The following is a 20,037-nucleotide window of genomic DNA, read 5'->3' on the forward strand; positions in this document are numbered from 1 at the left end:
GGTGAAGGAAAGACGCGTCCCCGAGGATGCGCAATGAACAAAAAGAAAAAACGCTGTTCCTTCACAATTTTCACGACGGCTACGGTATCAGGTGACCGAAGGGACCAGATGTTCTCATTGGGACAACTTCGTAGCTGTTTAATTAAAACGTTAATTATTGAAAGTAAATTAGGACATTACCTTAGGAGTTTGCTGGTGCCCTCTTAAGAAGTGCCCTTCGGCATATGCTATATTGCAACTCACTTCATCTCGAAAAAAGTGATATACATAATTTAAAAACCTGTCCGCATTTAGCTGGGGCACCCTGTAGTATAACCACTGGTAAGAGTAATTGTGTTATTCCCTGAACACGCCGAACACACTGCTTTTCGTCGACGTGGAAGTCACCTTTGCCCTTAAATGAATTTGACAAACTGGCTCAAAATGATGGTACTTGTAAGTGCCAGGGACGGGAACTGCGTGCTGGAATCGGGAAGCCAAGAGTCGTGCTTCTTGCAGCACTAGGGACCCACAGTGGTTGGATGTCTTTGAGCTCACTTTGTGCATACCAAAAAGGTTTGTGAGGTAAAAGTATCTGGTCATGAAATGGTTTCTGAAAGCTCGCTCTCACAGCAACTCTCTTGACCGTACCGCCAACCCCGTCACGCGGTTGCCGTGAGACGTGGCAAAGAAGTTCCACACTGCACTTATTCCGAAGTGTTCTTTGTGCAGGCAAAGATTCACAAAGTTTTTCTTGTTCTTATATTGAGAAGCAGCCAGACTTGTACGTAACGGGTAACGGGTAATTGCGTTACTAGCAATCAATTACTTTTGAGTGATTTTTAACGTAATCGATTACTTTTCTGACCAAGTAATTTTTGAGTAATTCAGTTACAATTTTCAGTAATCAATTACCAAGTAATCGATTACTTTGAGACCAAAGAACGCACATTGTTCGGGAAGACAAAACTAACTGCCCTCTGCAAATTCCAAGACAGCCGTCTTATATCTAGGATTTTTTCCGCAACACGTGCAGTGTATTTTAGAGTTCACCGTCCTCTCCCATTTCATGTGGACTATCTTTCCGTAATCCGGCCTGCATATACAGTAGGTTGGACTGTAGGTTGTTCCATGAACCTGGTGAGTTGTCTGTGGAAATCCCAGTTGGGACTCTTTTGTCTTTGTCTCTCACTATGCGAGAAGCACAAAGAGCACAGAACTCTCGACCTCGATAACCTATTGCGACTCTTGTGCATTCATGAGCTCCTGTCAGTCTTGTATGGAATACTGTCGATGTCACAATGATGTCGACGATTTGCAATGACTTGTCGGCGTGGTCTGAGCTATCTGGCATGTTCAGAGCGGTGGAGAGAAAGGACAGAAACAACATCTTCTTCAAATGCCTGCTGTGCCTCCCTCAAGAAAAATCACTCTCAGCTTTGAGCTTTAACTCATTCAATTTCTCGGTGCCTTGCAGCTTGAAGTTCAGACACTTCTGTTTGTACTTTTCCTGTCAGATATATGGAAAGTGATTGGCAAAGTCAAGACGTTACATCATTACTTTTTCTGGCGAGTAATTTGTGGCGGTAAAAAATAATTTTTCGTACAGGGTAACGGTAATGGTATTCAATTACTTTTTTCTTAGTACCTTGTACAAGTCTGGAAGCAGCCCATCACTGCAGTAGTGTATCTTTTCTATTCCTTCCACGATGGTGAGGCAGCTTTCTATAAAACACTCTTACGTACACATGCACTGCTGCAGTATCGTGTGTCATGCGGTCAGATATTATCGCAAATGATTTGTACATGAGAACATCATCAACTGGGGAGCGATAGTACACCACTATTCGATGGACCGTAGCCTGGGTATTCTCCCAATGGAAAGACTGTGGCGCGTCCTGCTCGATGAAACTGTAATTTTCTGCAAAGTACAGTAAAACGATTGCTTCGGTTGAAGGAACGTCGGACTTCAGTGCCGACAAACATCTTGACTGTTCCTTGCTGACGAAGTGATGGGACTTCAAGTTCCCCAGCTGGAATAATAGTTGGGCAGTGAATTCTGCGCTTGGCAATATCGTCGTCTGCAGGCATATGTGATGCCCAGTCAGTATGCTGGAATGTTACAGTGTCCCAAAACTCAGAGACCAGGAGTTCTTCTTCCGCTAGGTACTGCCTGACATGACTTGCACCAGGGCAATTGACGGAGGATGAAAGCAGACATTTCTGCTTATTAATGTCGCACACAATGAGTTTCATGAGCTCGGTGTAGCTGTTCTTGTATCCTATAGCATACCGCATCAATTTAAGGTTTGGTGATACACACAAACACACACACACACAGAATGTGTACCTGGAGCACCGACGAGAACGCAGCAAGCTTGTCTAAGAGCAGCGAACGATGAGAATCCAAGTTTACAGGAGGGGTTTCGATTCTGCCACATCTCGTATGCGTCGCGCAGATTCACCAAAATTATTATTTTTTGATGTCCTTTAATAAATCCTTTTTCACAGGAAGGCAGTAGGTTATGGTATCATCCTCGTAGAACGTTTGTGTGCTCAACTTGACTTCTTCTGCGATAGGCTTTCCTTTCCGTGGCAAGGGTTATGCAAGAACGCCTTTTGTGGCCTTTAATTCCCTGGCTTTGCGAACCATTCTTTCCGGAGCTCCAAAAAAGTTCATGATTCGCTGTTTTGACGACGAGGCATGCGCCAGTGTTAATAATGCTGTCCTTTTAGCAGCAGAAACTTCATATTTTTTGTTGAGTTCGTGCGGGATCTTGGGTTCCAAACAAAAATCGGCGAAGTTGTTCATTACGGTGCAAGCACCAGGAGGTCACAGCGGACACCTAGCAAGCATCACGAAAAAGATTTAAGGCTCTTAAGCTAGGGACCATACACATATTCCCTTTGCGGATATTGCCTTGCCGCATTCAATGCTACAGTACTAGTGATCTGAAAATGTTGTCTGCTACAAGTGAAAGCTTGTGTTTGGTGCTCTCTCTCTCTCTTTCGGCAGTTAAAAAAAACACTGTAAAATACCACCTAGAGTAACTTGATGGGCTTGTTGGTACATGACTCGGAGAACAAGGAGCAGTCTAAACAAGGACAACGACACAAGAAGACACACAAACAAACAGAGGCTCCACTATCAACAAGTTTTTACTGAACAACACAAGCACATTTATAACCAATGGTAAGGACGGGAAAAGGGGCCAAAACGGAAGACACGTGGGGCCATATAAACACGAGGAACAATCAGATCTAACTACTCACTTCCAGCCTTCAGTCTGCATTCCAAGAACCCAAACTCTTCCCTAGTTAGCGATATTGACGGCTCACTGACACATTTATCAGACCCATACTTCATTATCAAAAAGGCCTCGAAAATTTCTCTTTCATTCTTGGAGTTAAATCGTCCTCTAATCTTTGTTCTCGGAAACTCCGGAACGCAACCGCAGACACTGACGTGTTCATGCAAGGTACCCCCACCCGTCTTATTTACACAATTCTTATGCTCCATTAAGCGTTCATTTAGGCACCGGCCAGATTGGCCCACATAAACCTTATCACACGAAAGTGGGATTTCATAAACAATAGACCTTTTACATTCCACAAGAGGACACCTATGCTTCTTCTCGCACTCTAGTGATACCTGTTCCTGATTCGTTAACCTAACGAGTGAAGATAGCTTAGAAAAAGACTTAAAAACTACAGGTACACCGAACCTCCCTGCCAATTTTTTTAAATGATGACCTATGTATTTCTGAAGGTTCAGAACATATATGTTGGCAGTACAAACAAAGGTCCAGAAAACCTGTGTTACCCTTTGGGTCGAACCATTCAAAAGTAGTAAAAATGGGATAGGATTGACATGTGTTAGGAAGGCCCTCCAGAAATCTTGTGTGCATACCATGTCTGAAAGCGTAGTGCTACAGTTGAACCGCCTTGAAGAAGCTGGGTTTCCTCGGCAGGTACTGCTAATGATCCTCCGCAGGTTGCTTACAGAAGTTAATGGTCTAAAGAGTTCCCATATAAGAATGGAAGGAAGACCGAGTGTGATTCCATATATTCATAAAACGTCGCATCATTTAAAAAAATTGGCAGGGAGGTTCGGTGTACCTGTAGTTTTTAAGTCTTTTTCTAAGCTATCTTCACTCGTTAGGTTAACGAATCAAGAACAGGTATCACTAGAGTGCGAGAAGAAGCATAGGTGTCCTCTTGTGGAATGTAAAAGGTCTATTGTTTATGAAATCCCACTTTCGTGTGATAAGGTTTATGTGGGCCAATCTGGCCGGTGCCTAAATGAACGCTTAATGGAGCATAAGAATTGTGTAAATAAGACGGGTGGGGGTACCTTGCATGAACACGTCAGGGTCTGCGGTTGCGTTCCGGAGTTTCCGAGAACAAAGATTAGAGGACGATTTAACTCCAAGAATGAAAGAGAAATTTTCGAGGCCTTTTTGATAATGAAGTATGGGTCTGATAAATGTGTCAGTGAGCCGTCAATATCGCTAACTAGGGAAGAGTTTGGGTTCTTGGAATGCAGACTGAAGGCTGGAAGTGAGTAGTTAGATCTGATTGTTCCTCGTGTTTATATGGCCCCACGTGTCTTCCGTTTTGGCCCCTTTTCCCGTCCTTACCATTGGTTATAAATGTGCTTGTGTTGTTCAGTAAAAACTTGTTGATAGTGGAGCCTCTGTTTGTTTGTGTGTCTTCTTGTGTCGTTGTCCTTGTTTAGACTGCTCCTTGTTCTCCGAGAAATACCACCTACTCCGCTGCATGTCGTGAAAGCGTTGCTCCGCGCCATTTCATGTTTCTCGTACTATGGCAACTTTCAAAATTCGTCACGCGCGATAAACAAACAAACAAACAAACAAAAAACTCTGGAGATACTCTCAGTATTGGTAGCCGGGATAACGGTGAGTACCTCGGTGGTAAATTCAGATCCCTAACTGGTCCACCAGTGTCTCTTTTTGCACGCCGAATTTGCCGATATTTGCTGAAAAGGCTAACTTCACAATTTTTTAGAAAATCAACAATTTGACACATGACCTCTGTAGTGGCGCCAGTTGAAGAAGCAGATGATTGAGATCCGCCGCGCTCGTGCTGTGAAAGATCATTCTGTTTCGGAACTGGAGCCGGACTGAGAACCCCGCACTTGTGGTGCAACTTGGTTGTACACAGGAGTATTAAAAGTGTGTTACTACTGTTCTGTTACACTGGCGACGAGCGGGCAACAGTTCGACTTCTAGAGGCACCTACGGGGATGGCGCCTCCTGCGGCTTCTGAAAGTATGACTTCTGATAGGGCGGGTTCTACTCCGTCTGGTTCAAGGTTCATCGGCCCAGGAACGTTCGATTCTGAACGAAAAGACTGGGGATTGTACCAGATCCGCCTTCAAGCGTGCCTCGACGTTTCCGGAATTGTTTCAGAGGTGGACCGAAGGAACGCCTTGATTGCACTTTTGGGAGCAGAGACTTTCAAGGTCTTGCACTCTCTAGTTCAGCCCCAAAATATCACCGATGTGTCCTTCGCCGACCTGCTGAAGAAGCTGGACGAACATTTCTCTCCTAAACGCTTCAAGGAATTCGAACGAGCAAAGCTGTTCTCCGCTCACCAGGAGGAACATGAGACTCCCACCGCATTCCTTGCAAGGCTTAGGTCCATCGTCGCCTTTTGCGGATACGAGCAGGAGACTGACCCCCGGGCATGTTCGTTACTCACTGCATTTAGCGTTGGACTTCGGGACCAACGAATACGGGCTCGTCTAGTTCAAGAGGTTGACCTGGATGTCAACAAGGCATTAAGGATTTCTGAAAGTTGCCTGAAGGCAGAGCAGGAGTCGCGGCAACTGGATCGCAAGCTACTGGCTTCGTTGGCGTTGGGGAACGTTGCTAAAGTACAAACCTCCGTTGATCAACAAGTGGAAAGGTGTTTTCGCTGCGGCAACACCAACCACAGTGAGGCAACGTGTCGCTTCAGCAAGGAACGTTGCAGAGCGTGCAATCAGTTAGGTCATATTGAACGTATGTGTACGAAGAAGAGGCAGAAACCTTCTCGCACTGTTCACCCTCGTCGTAGCGTGAAGTCTATCACAAGTGTGTTGGCTGTGGGTGACAAAGAAGAGGTCTTCACCTGCGTCATCGACGGAGTTCCAACTCAACTCCAAGTAGACACACAGGCTCATATTATACAATCCTTGGAGGAAACGCTGGGCTGAAGTTGGGGAAGCCAAAACTCGCACCGGCGCATCAGATATTCAGGGTACTTGCCGATCACAGTATACCTTTGAAAGGCCAACGTTCGGTGGAGGTAACCGTTGCGGGACAAACCCACGAGCTCCAAACACTTTTTGCAGAATTTGATGGTATGAGCTTACTTGGCAGAGAATGGATCCGCGTGCTGAAGCTGGACCTCAACGTCATGTTTGTTGGGAGTGTCCGCGATCCTCAGCCAGACCTCTCGGACATTCTGCGCCAGTACGACGAGCTTTTCGAGGAGAGACTAGGTCGGTGCTCGAAGGTCAAGGTCCACCTACAGTTTCAGTCAGAAGCGAGACCGAAATTTTGCAAAGCCAGGCCTATTCCGTTTGCGCTTCGTGACGCAGTGGAGAAAGATCTTCAGAGACAAGTCAGTAACGGAGTCTTGACGCCAGTTGAAGTGTCGCAATGGGCAACACCAATTGTAGTCGTTCCCATACCGAACGGGGCGGTGCGTGTCTGCGGCGATTTCAGCGTTACTGTCAACCCGCAGCTGGGCGTTGCCCAGTACCCCCTACCTCGTCCGGAGGAGCTGTTCGCAAAACTGAACGGTGGCAAGCACTTCTCGAAACTCGACCTCTCGGAAGCATATTTGCAGTTGGAGCTGGATGAAGATGCGAAGAAGGTCCTTGTCGTGAACACTCACAAGGGTCTTTTCCGCTTCAACAGGATGCCTTTTGGGATATCGTCAGCCCCCGCTATATTCCAGAGAACAATGGAACAGGTCACTGCTGGCCTAGAGGGCGTGGCTTGTTATCTCGACTACATCATCGTAACTGGAAGAACAGAGGTCGAACATCTGGACCACCTGGAAGAGGTCTTGCGAAGGCTTCGTGAATATGGCTTTCGCTTTAAGAGACAAAAATGTGAATTCTTCAAAACAGAAGTGGAATATCTTGGACAAATCGTTTCAGCAGATGGCTTCAGACCATCACCGAAAAAAGTGTCAGCTCTGCTGGACATGCCAGAACCAACCAACGTTGGGGAACTTCGAGCCTTTCTTTGTCTCGTGCAATACTCTATGGTCGATACATCAAGTCACTTTCAGATCTTTACGCACCACTCAATCAACTTCTGCGGAATAATGTGCCTTGGGAGTGGTCAGCAGGTCGCGCCCAGGCGTTCAAGGAGATCAAACATCGACTCACGTCCATCGATTCCTTGGCGCATTTCGACCCTAGTCAAACTCTCTACATGGCTGCTGACGCTTCCTCGATAGGCGTTGGCGCAGTGATTTACCCTAAAGTCAATGGTAAAGACAAGCCCATCGCCCATGCTTCTAAGATGTTGACGTCGGCCCAAAAAAACTACGTCCAAATTCAAAAGGAAGCCCTGGCCATTATATTCGGTGTTAAGACGTTTCACCAATATCTCTGGGGAAGGGAATTCATCTTATATACCGACCATAAACCACTGACGGCAATCTTTGGCTCAAAGAGAGGAATTCCAGTCACAGCGGCGAACAGAATGCAGCGCTGGGCGTTGACCCTGCTTGGTCATAGTTTTGACATTCAGTACAAGCCGACGGCCCATTTCGGAAATGCGGACGGCCTGTCTCGACTTCCGGCAGGTCCGGACCCGGATTTCGATGCTGCGATTTTGGATGACGACTTCCTTTTGGGGAGTACTGGATCGCCGAATGTCTCTTCCGTCCTCTCAGTAGGTATTGATAAAATTCCGCTGAAAGCGTCGGCAATTGCCAAGGCCACTGCTGCAGACCGAATCCTTTCTAAGGTCTACCGTTACATCATGGAAGGTTGGCCTTGTCGTGAACGGGACCCCGAGCTTCAACCGTACTACCAGCGCAACACTGAGCTGTCAACAGAAAAGGGTTGCATCGTATGGGGCATGCGCGTTGTCGTTCCGTCCCAGCATTGCAACACTGTCCTCAGCCTACTTCATGATGGCCACATTGGGCAAACAAAAATGAAGATGTTGGCGCGCTCCTATGTAAGGTGGCCAGGAATGGACAATGACATTCAACTGACTTGTCAGTCGTGTGGAGCGTGTGCCGCTTCTTCGGATCAACAACTTCCAGTTCCTCTTCACCAATGGGAGGTTCCGAAAGAACCGTGGTATCGCCTTCACGCTGACTTCGCAGAGTTCGGCGGAAAAACTTACCTAGTGGTAATCGATGCGTACAGCAAGTGGCCCGAGGTGAAGTTGATGAGGTCTACCAAGGCTTCAGCCACAATAGAAGCCCTTGAGGACATCTTTGCTGCCCAGGGACTCCCTCTCCACATGGTTAGCGATAATGGACCTCAATTCATTTCAGCAGCGTTGAAAGATTTCTTGGCTCGCCTCGGAATTAAACACATCTTGACTCCGCCGTATCACCCTAAGTCCAACGGACAGGCTGAGAATCTTGTCCGAACTCTGAAAGCCTTCCTTCGCCGTCAGAGGGAAGGGAGGGACGGTGCCAAGGAAATTAAGCATTTCGTGCTTAAGTACAGGATAACGCCTCACGCAACAACCGGACAGCCGCCGTGCGAAATGCTTAACAAGAGGCACTACCGTACAGAGCTGGACCTTCTGCGCCCTAACCATCCAAACGCCTTGTCTCCAGCGAGAGATCGTCAAAAGCGCAATTATGACTCTCGCACAAGACTGCGGAAGTTTGCCGCCAACGACGAAGTTTGGGTCAAGGACAAGTCCCGGAAGAACCACTGGCTTCGGGGTACCATTGTTCGCTCTTCGAGCGGTCCAACATATCAGGTCATGACGGAGGATCTGAAACAGCACAAGATGCATGCTGACGACATCAAGCCGCGTCTGCCCGAATTGCCGGATATAGACTGGTCACACGGAGTCGAATCTGCAACAACAGGTGGGAACGCTGAGTCTACCTTGGCCGCTGATGAGGACACTCAACCCGTGCCTCAGGCCCGAAGATACCCTGCTAGAAATCGTCGTCCGGCCCAACGGTACGGATCAACTTAACGGGGAGATGTGTAGTGGCGCCAGTTGAAGAAGCAGAGGATTGAGATCCGCCGCGCTCGTGCTGTGAAAGATCATTATGTTTCGGAACTGGAGCCGGACTGAGAACCCCGCACTTGTGGTGCGACTTGGTTGTACATAGGAGTATTAAAAGTGTGTTACTACCGTATGTTACAACCTCAAATATTTTTCTGTGCAATGTGTTGGTACTTTACTATCGGGGGAAAATATAATCGACTGATTTTAGCCAACCGTTACTAAGGAACAAAATTCCGAACTTGGCACAATGTGCGCTTACTTTGCTTGTCCAGTATGTTTTAATGCTCTGATTGCTTGAGATACCGAAGCTGTCACAGATGACACAATCATTCCTCGAAACGCCCTAATTCGAATTTTTTATTTATTTACAGCCGTATGCGCTCCACAAGCGCCGAAGCAGGCCCCGGTTTTTTGGCAGGAGGGGACATTCAATCCCTCCCTACGGCCGTTCTACACTGCATTGGGAAAAACTTTTATTTATTTTTTTGCTAGTTTACGCATGTCCACACATCATATATTTTTTTCTCGGAAATCGACGTTGGTCGAGCAACACCGCTGGGACGTTTGAGCTGGAATGGCTCGGGTGTTATTTTATAACTTTTGCAAGCAACGATAGCTCATTTATGCTTAGAGAATTGCTATTTGACCCAAGCTTTACCTGGAAAATGCTGGCACACTTGAAGGAAGCATACTTGAAGAATATCTTACCTCTGAAAGTATACAAACAGCCTAAGCATCTGAATGTTTTTCGTATTCCAGTCTTATTGAGATGCAAATAAATGCCTGTACAGTGAAGTTCTGTTTGATGTACTATTGCCAAGTACACTTGCACAATCTGTTTATCAACTAGTATACAAAACTGCACTCTCAAGATCCTGTGTATGCAATAATTGGCTTTGAGAGATTTGTCAGGGTAGCTGCTATGACAAAGATGTCACCTGCTACAGGAACAAAATGCCACGGGAGTTTGTACTTTAGGATTTAAAAAAAAAATCGTGTGTTGTACTGCAAGCTCAACGTGTACAGTTGGCTGTAGCAATCTTCTTTGTTTGCAGTGCACCTCTTTTTGACAGTTGCTGCTTTTGCCTCAAGAATGGTGGTCTGACAACACTGTTGAGGTTGCTTTTCACAAGCTTCTTCGATTAAGAATCGAAGCAGCTAGATCCCAGGTAACGGGATTTCAACCAGATTGCTTTGTTCCACTATTGCTTTATCAGAAGCACGACCACCATAGCCCTTACTGACGTAACTAATTAAGCAGCAGGAGATATTCCAACCATATACTTTAACATCTGTCCTTTCTTGTGCTGTGAAGAAGTACGAATCCTACATCTGAAACAGTTTGGCTGAGCCACATGACTTCTGTGTAATCAAGCACAACCCGTACCTGCTGTGAGAATGACTCGAAACACATTGGAAGGTTACTTAAAACTTCCTCCTTAGAAGGCCAAGTCATAGCTGCACCCAAAATGGCTGCAAGTGCACTTATTGTACATTTGACAGTTGCACCACAAGTGGCTGGGGAACAACCGAACAGGTGTGATACAAAATCAAGTGATACAGCATGCTTGATGACCAACATTGCCATGGTACTTGTCCACATAAGAATTCTTGATGATATCTGCATCTTCTTCTTCGGCTGGCGTGATAATTCGTCAAGAAGTGCAATACTATTCGACCGTGTTATAGATGGCACGTTGTTGTCGTTTATCAGTGTCAAAAATGTAATGTAAGATCGCCCGTTCGAACTTGCATTTCACCATCCTTGTTGTACTTTGTAGGCACCACATCAAGACTCAAAAGGATGTTCGCTATGCACAAGTCCCCACAAGTCTGTTGAATTTCAGACTCTACTTCCTTTGGTGCTTGTTCACTGGCACTAAGCTCCTCATTGGCATTCGCTGAACTGTTACACAAATGATTCTGAAACGCAAACAACAAGTCAGAGCTTAGTTGCGTCTCGTATTTGGCTTCACTCCGCAGTCTTGTCGAATCACGATTTTACGCACTATTGTGAAACACAACAAAACATTGCAACAATGTTGAGCATACAGGGAGCGCAGCCGCTATGTTTTGACAACCAACTCACCGTCATGGCTATGAGTTTAGCCGCTGCCCTCTTATCAGTCCTCTCTTCGCGTTGGCTTGCGATCCTCTTCTTAGTCTCTTCTTTTCGAGGATCGTGGGGTGACAGCACTGGCAAGTTTGACGACGGGACAGCTGTATGTTTTAGCCTTCGCTTTTCGCATGGCATGTCTGGAGAAGGGTCAAACTAGCAAAATTAAAAACGAGATAGCACAGCGAGAAGCACTTTCTAAATACGAAATAATGTACGTAGTTTTGACTTGCACCGCATTGCTGCTACATGCACAGCATTTGAATGAAATAACATAGATTATATTTATATGTACCTGGAAAGAAATAATCTCCTGCTTTTAGCGAGCAGACGATTAAGGCACGAGTGACAGGCTTTCTGATCCTCAATGCAGTGATCCACTCTTTGCGCTGGTTGACCATATCGCCATTAACGTTGCATTTCTGATCCTTTTGTGGAAATCTGTGAAACGCTAGGGATCGGTATTTCTCTTGCGTGCTTTTACTTCACTTTACGGCACTGAATAGTACCGTTTTCCTCTAGCATTACCAACTTCCAGATCAACCTGTGCGCCTTTTATGCTATCGCGCACTCCCGTCTCCAGTTACGTAGCATGGCTGGCACGGTTTTGCCTCCTCTCACCCTTTCCGTAAATTACCGCGAGAGGGCGAGCTTCCTCATGAAGGCACGAATAGTCCCGCAGTATATGTCAAGCCAGGAAATTTGTTTCATGAAGAATAGGTAGATGCGTTGGTCAAACTTTGTTGACAGTTTGGACATTTTCTTGATCATCTGCTCAATAAACATTCAATTTTTTTTTCGTTGGAAAGCCGAAGCTCTCAATCTATGGGCAAATCAGTGTAGCCTACATGATGAGAACCAAATTATGAGCTGTCCTGGACCAATTAGAAAGCACCCCAATATGATGGATCAATCATGGACGGGTAAGTGATTTACCAGCCTATGAGTGCGCTTATAGAGGAGTAACTAGTGACTGGAATCAACTAACAAGTAGTGGGGTCCATATGTCCGAAATGAGTGTAATTGACCAATTAGTGGTTGTCTATGCTGTAGATGGAAACCGAGTACCAATGAGCAGTGGGGCTCTATCAGGGAGCTTAGAAATCTAGAAACGGGTGGCTCGATTATGTAACTAGAATTGTGAACTAATAGGTACAGGGAGTCTACGACACTATGAGGCAGCTTAAAAATCTAGAGATAAGAGGAGGACCAATGAGAGCTTGCTAGAAGTATGAACCAATAAGCAGTTGGCAGCCTATAGGGGAGATTAAAAGATTGTGGTGGTAAATTTCTGTAGTGGGTCATGCTCAGTCGGGCAACATCACAACAACTAACGCAGGGGATTGTGCGTACTGGGCCGATTTCACAGCTCTGCCGACATTTGTCTTAAAGCGTCTGCGGAAAACACAGGGAACACTCATGGCGCACAACTGGCGCCTGGATTCGAAACCGGGTCACCTCCCAATCTCGGCATGGAATGCCGTCATCGTAACCACTAGGCCACGAGCGCGGGTGGGAGCTAGCTATAGAGTCATCAATTTCTAAAGGAAGCTTAGCAATGGGTGGCTCTCTAGCTACAGGTATCGACCAATAAGAGGTTGGGAGCCTGTAACGAAGCTTATAAATCTAGAGATGAGTGGCTCTCTATCCCATAGCTAGAAGTATGGACCAATAAGCAGTTGGAGTCTACCAGCCTATGGGGAGCTTAGAAATCTAGACATCAGTGAGAGTGACCAATAAGTGGCTCTCTATGAGACTATCACATAGCTAGATCTAGCTTACTAGATCTACTTGATCCACTTATCGGTCTCTTCCACTGATCCAGATTTCTAAGATCCCCCGTAGGCTTAGACTCCAACCGCTCATAATTCGAATGATGAACCGATAGCAGTCGGAGTCTACTAGCCTATAATTGAGCATAATGCTACGGCAGCAAAAGACGAAGACCGAAGGTTAAAAACATGAGGTAGACAAACGACCTGCAGACTCACGACTGGTGAAATTTTAATCGACACCGTCTATCTATACATCCATTTGATTACTATAAGGGGGATTAGAAATGGGTGGCTCTCTATGACGTAGATAGAAGTATCGACCAATCAGCACTTGGGAGGGAACTTAGAAACCTAGAGATGATGGAAGTCACCACTGCATAGCACGCCCCTCATGGCTGGCATCTATCTGTCCAGAAAACGGCAGGCGTAAGTCTTTTTTGTGACAATTATGAGCATAAGTGTCATAAAAAGGCGTACGCCTCCCGTTTTCAACAAATCAGGGCAGATAACGATATCATTAGAGATGGTGGTTGGCTAGGAGCGTGCTATGCTGTGAAGTTTATTTTCAAGAGTGTATGGACTACTGAGCAGTTGGAGTCTACCTGCCTATGAGGGAGCTTAGAAATGGGTGGCTCTCTATGATGTAGCTAGAAGTATTAACCAATCAACGGTTGCGAGGGACCTTAGAGATCTATAATGAGTGGAAGTGACTCTTTATGACATAGCTAGAACTATGGACCAGTGAGCGGTTGGGAGCCTATGAGATAGCTAAGAAATCTAGAGATGAGTGGAAGTGACCAACGAGTGGCTTTCTAGGTAGAATTATGGACCAATAAGCAGTTAGGCTGAATGTGAGTTGCTGTCCTGGGAAAGCTGTAAAAAAGTACTGCATGAAGGTTGAAATCCATTTCTTATGCATGTTTCTCCGAAGACATTGTAGAGCACGCCATGGCTAGTGGGGCCTTGTCTATGTTAGCCTGGGTTTTGAAATGACCAGCAGTTACCACCTCTGAAAGAATGAACAAGTAAGCAATTTTGAAGCGAATTTGGCAGCCTTGTTGTGAAGGCTAGCCGTGATGCACCTAATCAAGTGGGCTTGAGGGGGTGGAGCTTCGTGAATGGTGGGCAGAGCCAGCCAATCAGAGTTCAATAGGCTTAGAGTGGCGGCAGTTGGCATGAAACAGAATCCATCTAGCTTCCCAAAGAGCATATTGGACGAGAATAAATTCGGTGACGTCATAAGAGCTCAAGAACGGAGCACATTTTGGGCAAAGTTTACGATAAATATTTGACAAGTTAGCATTCTCTCATAAGCCACTGTATGGAGATTCGTCTCAAGTAAAAATTTGAGGCTGACCTGTGCTCATTGCTTAATTAAGCAATCGAGAATATCGACAATTCGTTAAAAAAATACTTTTCAGATAGTATTTTCACATACATGAGTTGAAAGAAGTCGTGCCATTTGTAGGACAGATCCTCTCCTATAACATATTGAAAATCTACAGGTTTGTCTTCTTAAACCAGAAAAAAAATGTCGTTACTATACTCCGCTGCAGTTCATTCGTTAGATGTCTTCTAGGAAGTAAAATAAATGTGCCTTTGTGGAAGACGCCCTCTCTCATAACGTTTTGAAAGGCTACATGTGTATTTTTTCCTAAACGAGAAAAAAAATCGTCAGCACATTCATAACCCATCTGTAAGGTACCATTATTACCCTTTGAAGGAAGTGTGCCTTCTACTGCGTGTTCTAGCGCGAGTACTCACAGCAGCATCTTCGTAGCAGCGTCGTCGTCGTTTCTGGTTGCCTGACTCATTAGTTTTGACAATGTTACGGTACACATCATTCGCCACTTGTTTATTGAACAATGTACGATAACTCTACCACTTCTCTGATGGCGCGTCGCATTAGCAAAACAGAGAATACAATTGCTAACCTTTGCCTCCACGAGCACGACTTCGGCATGCCAGTTAGCACTTTTTTGCCTCATCCCGCGGTAAAGGGCGATGTGGCGGCATTGGTTGTACAGTTTAAAAGGTCGGCAGCTATAGGGCTAACTTGCAACGCCCTTATTGAATGCAGATATTCTGACACCCGCACAGATGTTCCTCTGGAGAAAAGGATGCTTGAACAGAGTTCATGCGCTGTGGCTCACCGCCGAGGACCGTCCAGGGGTGATGCGCTGTGAAGCAATACACAGCATCACTTCGAACACCAGCGTGGTAGGGTCTGGAATCATACTTCTGGAGCTGTTGAGAGCACAGTGCTGGCTGCAGTCAGCTGCTCTTACCACGTACTACGTCATCACAAGTTGTCCTCCAACGGTGGCTGTTTATATCCTGTTCCGCTCAGGTTTTACTGTTAGCAAAATCTAGGCGATTCAAAGTACGCCTGTGTTTTGAGCTTTTAGAAAAGTGCGGTGACCTTAAACATGGAGTACCTTTGGTGCTGCTGTCTCAATTTCATTTCAGAAGCCCTAATTGAAAGGTTAAATAAATTTTGCAGTTATACTTAATTGGTCGTCTCACAGGTGCATGGTATCATGCAGAAAGTTCTTGCCTAGTCGTATAAGCCAAAGGAAAAAGCGGTCGCCAAGCAGTTGCTAGTCTGTTTTTTAAAAATCTGTAATGTACATGAAAAACACCCTTCAGCAACACATCATTTTGCATTTGACTCATTGCATTGCTCGTCATCTATGTAAGTGTTTTTGTCCACTGATTGTGATATGTGCTGCAGACCACCCGATGCAGTCACCACAACAACATTGAGTCCCTGCATATATAGTATTGCACGAGCGTACAGGATGCTGCACATGCATATATGTTTGTATTAATATATAGTCGGTGTGGACCTTACATATATATGTCATCTCGGAGGATTCCTGAGTTTCTGAACGGAGGCTGTACAATAACCCGTGAAGTACAAGGTAGCAAAAAAGTTCACATTCTAAGCAGGTTAAAGCACACAATAAATACTCTTTGCCCACACATTTGCAGTAGTCTCTATGCACTCTACAAACACTAAATATCTCATGCACGAAATTTTTAAAAGCAAAATATGTACGATATTCGTAATCTCCCGTATATATCCAAATATCCGTGACAGACGTGACAGGGACTTTCAGTGGATCTACAAACAGGGCAGAAATGCTAAACATGAGACAACTGATGTTCTGAGGCTGTTCTGAGGCATCGTTAATATCTTTCATCAGAAATGCTAGTCGCTAGGATATCGCATGGATGTAAAGTGGATCTGTGGCAAACTCCAGTGGATATCCAAACGTCCCGGGAGAGATATCTTATGGAAATTTGCTGGATGTATCTGGTTTGCTGGGTTCTACATCCAAATGTTCTGATTTTGCGATCGATCTTTGTAAGGAATTCTGTGCTGTAAATATTCCCTTTTGAAAGCTGGAAAATGCTGAGCTACCGGTATTTCTTGACTAGTACACATGCCGGCAAATCCCTCACTACTCGACAATACAAAAAGCCTACCTGCATCATTGCTATCAGGCTACCCCACAAAACATCCTTGAAAATCTGAAGTGACGGAAAGTGTGGATATCTATAGACGAAACAACAAACACTTCAGGACAGTGCGTAGCCTCTGTTGTCGTCGCACCACTTGCGCTGGACACATGTGAAAAGGACTACCTACTGGCGGTTGAGGAGCTTCCAAAGGTCAATCATTCGACAGTAGCACAGCTCTGTGTAGACTGTGTTCAGATGCTGAACAGGTATGTGGATGCGAATGGCGTGCTGCTTTTTGTTATGGATGCAGCTCCTTACAAGATCAAGGCTGGCACCTCTCTTCGTGTGATATACCACAAAATTATTCACATCACCTGCACAGCTCACGCGCTTTACCGCTCTGCCACAAGCATTCGTTTGGCGCAGCGACTCGTGGAAGACGTTAGCAGCTGTTGAAGCTAATTTCTCATTCCTTCCCGCTTCCATCACAAAGTTGGAGTCTGCAACCTTCTCGTGGAGGCTTTGGACATCGTTCGGGACGTGCAAGATTCCTTACAAAGGGCTTGAGATGCATGTGCATCTGTTGTTAAAGCCACACTTGAAGCCGTGCTTGCCAAAAATAAGGGTCTGAAACTGTTGGAGCTCGTTGGCGCCATTCTTGAAAGCAAAGAACATGACTCCGAAGATCTGTCTGCATATAGTGCAGATCAACCAGCTCATTTCAAGTTCACAAGTATAACGTCTTGCAATGTAGAATGCACATTTTCTCGATACAAGACTCTATTGTTCGACAACAGGAGGCCTTTCAAATTTGAAAACTTAAAATGGCTTTGATTGCATACTGTAATGTCATATAGTTCAGCGGTGACTTCAATAAAAAATGTATTGTTTATCATTCTATGATTCGTTTCTGTTCATTATTTTGTTTTGCATAAAGAGGTTCATGGTATACAATAGACTTTTGTGCAAAGCGAGAATTTTTCTGTGCATATTGTAACCATGTTTGACCGTTTTTGTCGCATATTTGCATGCATATTTTGGAAGACTTTTGTGCATAAAGTTTGTGGCTTTAATGATACTGACACCTCACAAAGTGGATGCAAATGCACCGACAAAGTTTTTTTTTGTGTTTAAGAATAAATATGCCAGCAGATTTTTAATATGTTATATGAGATTTTCTATTCTTGAAATGGTGTGATTTTTTTTTCACTTCCCAGACGACTTCAGGTATAGTGAAAACAATCATCAATGACGACGAAATGATGACAATAAATGACGAGCAATCTGTTACGAAGCAGCGACTGTGAGTTTTAAGTTGGTATAACTTGGCAGAACAGCAGAAGGCGAAATTCGTCCAAAGGAGGATAATGGTACCTTACAGATGGGATGCAAGTGCATTGACAAATTATTTTCTCTCACACACAAACAAATACATCTGTTGATTTGAAAAATGGTAAAGAAGGGGTCTCTTTTCACAGAAAAGGGGTCACAAAGGCATACTACCTAGATGACCTCATCTAAGGAATGAGCTGCAGTGGAGTATGGTGAAGGAAAAAATAGACCTGCAGATTTGAAATATGTTACAGGAGACGATTTGTTCTACCAATGGCATGAATTGTTTCACTTCCTAGATGACCTCAGGTATGTGAAAATACTATCTGAAAAGTGTCATTTTTTCCGAATTCTGGATATTCACCGTCACTTAGTAGATCAGCTTCATATTTTTACGTGAAGCTAATCTCCATACAGTAGTTTAAATAATCGCGGGATCCTTCGAGAATGCTAACTTGCTATAAACTTATTGCAAACTTGGCCCAAAATGCGCTCCATTCTTAAACTCTCACCACGTCACCAGATTTCGTCTCGCTCCATGTGCCCTTCAGGAAGGTAGATCGACCCTTCTCCTCTAACACCAGGCAAAGAAAGCGCAGAAATGCCTTCTCTATGTGTAAGAAGGACGCGCAGGATGGAAAACACTTTTTCATGTTTAGGCCAAGTTCGAGTTGACCCCAATGCTCAAGAAAACAAAATCTTGAGAAAAACAGCTTACATCGTACATACACACCCCTAAGGAATTACACGTAATTTTTTTTTCAGCAAAATCTAAGAAGGTCGAGCTACACCTCTCGCTGGTATAGAGCTTAGAACAGGCTTGCATTGGAATATAACTGGATTGTGTTGATTTGAACTAGCTCGCATTGGATTACAAATGGATTCTATTGGATTAGACAAAAGATGTTATGTGTAATGGTTCTATACTACTTATGGGACAGAACCTGAAAGGAAACCCTGCTGAAAAATATGTTTAACACCTCGGAGGCTCACAGATTGTCGAAAGACCAGCTTGTAGATGTTCCAGGCAAACATTGAAGCTGCACTGCGTATAGAAGAATTTGCCGACGACATCACCGCAGCTGACACAGCTCCCAGGCCAATGGCTGACACGAAGGAGGGTGACAGATACAGCAGGGAAAGCGGAAGCACCAGGGACGCATCTTCTAGAGTCCATCCGCTTTCAAAGCCAGCAGCGCTGAAATCTATGATAATGCTCGTACAAAAGACGGGTATCACGTATCATTTCTACACAAAATTATGTCACTCACTGGCAACTTTGGCCACCGCACCGATGACTACAGGTGGAACAGCCATGAAAATACACCCAAATGCGGCCATGTACGATAGTAGTTCAGCTCCTTCAGCGGTCTTGCTGGAAAGTACGCGCCGAAAATACACCTACAAAAAAGCCACATTTCAAGGAAAGCTGGGCGTTAAAATAGAAAAAGAGCTCGTGTAGAGATCAAGTGGCTGGTTTCACTGGCTTAGTGGTAATGTGACGCACAGCAAACACTGGCAGCACATATGACACAATGTATATGCACACCTAAGTCGTCATGAAACGAACAACTGCTGCCTTTAGAGCGCTTGTAATAAAATCGCCGTTTTCATCGCAAGCGTAGTCGTCCATCGTGGCAAGCAGTTCAAGCACCCCAACAACACAATGTTATCCCAGGGATATCCTAAGAGCATCATGCATGGACAGGGATGACATCCCCAGGATGGTGAATCTGATCCTCAAATCATCCTCAACATATCATTTTGGCACTATATAGCGTCCCCATGGTATCCTCAGATCATCCACAGATCCTACGTGAGGACCTCTTGAGAACAGTGCTAGAGCATTTCTAGGATGCACCACTTTTTTATATTCATATCCCTTTTTCAGTATGCACACTTATAAAATAGCCCCCAACTCGTCGGAGAACCCATATCAATGTTTTTTTTATTGCACACAAAACAGTCGCTTCCTGACTCCATGCATCTTAGCAGCGGTTTAAAAAGAAAGCAGATAGAAATACAAAAGACGCGGAGAAAGGTCTGAGAAACTCACTCCGAAAAGGGAAAGAAAAATTGTTTCCCGGAACAGCATCGCAAACGGTACTGCCCCGACGACCTTGTTATCGGC

At 45.0% G+C, this 20,037-nt stretch overlaps 2 protein-coding genes across 2 annotated transcripts in view; one reads left to right on the plus strand and one right to left on the minus strand.

The window, feature by feature from the left end:
- Positions 1 to 6,348: 6,348 nt before the first annotated feature.
- LOC135392402 (uncharacterized protein K02A2.6-like) lies at positions 6,349 to 9,179 on the plus strand. Its single transcript, XM_064623117.1, has 2 exons — positions 6,349 to 7,072; positions 7,288 to 9,179. The coding sequence occupies exons 1-2, from the start codon at positions 6,349 to 6,351 to the stop codon at positions 9,177 to 9,179; spliced, it is 2,616 nt and encodes an 871-aa protein (XP_064479187.1).
- A 1,752-nt stretch (positions 9,180 to 10,931) lies between these two features.
- LOC135392403 (high-affinity choline transporter 1-like) overlaps positions 10,932 to 20,037 on the minus strand; it is a 254,458-nt gene continuing 245,352 nt past the window's right edge. The window contains exons 6-9 of the mRNA XM_064623118.1: positions 19,178 to 19,307; positions 18,900 to 19,111; positions 11,305 to 11,487; positions 10,932 to 11,138 (exon numbers count right to left, since the gene is read on the minus strand). Coding sequence (XP_064479188.1) covers positions 10,932 to 11,138; positions 11,305 to 11,487; positions 18,900 to 19,111; positions 19,178 to 19,307 — 732 coding nt within the window. The remainder of the gene's footprint in view (positions 11,139 to 11,304; positions 11,488 to 18,899; positions 19,112 to 19,177; positions 19,308 to 20,037) is intronic.

The sequence above is a fragment of the Ornithodoros turicata genome, chromosome 4 (assembly GCF_037126465.1).
Source record: "Ornithodoros turicata isolate Travis chromosome 4, ASM3712646v1, whole genome shotgun sequence".
NCBI classification, from domain to species: Eukaryota; Metazoa; Arthropoda; class Arachnida; order Ixodida; family Argasidae; genus Ornithodoros; species Ornithodoros turicata.

Excerpts from the sequence above, each read along its gene's own strand:
- LOC135392402 (XM_064623117.1), top strand. The coding sequence starts at position 6,349 with ATGAGCTTACTTGGCAGAGAATGGATCCGCGTGCTGAAGCTGGACCTC. Across the intron at positions 7,073-7,287 it reads AGAGGTCTTGCGAAGGCTTC|ATCTTTACGCACCACTCAAT; the intron begins GTGAATATGGCT and ends AGTCACTTTCAG.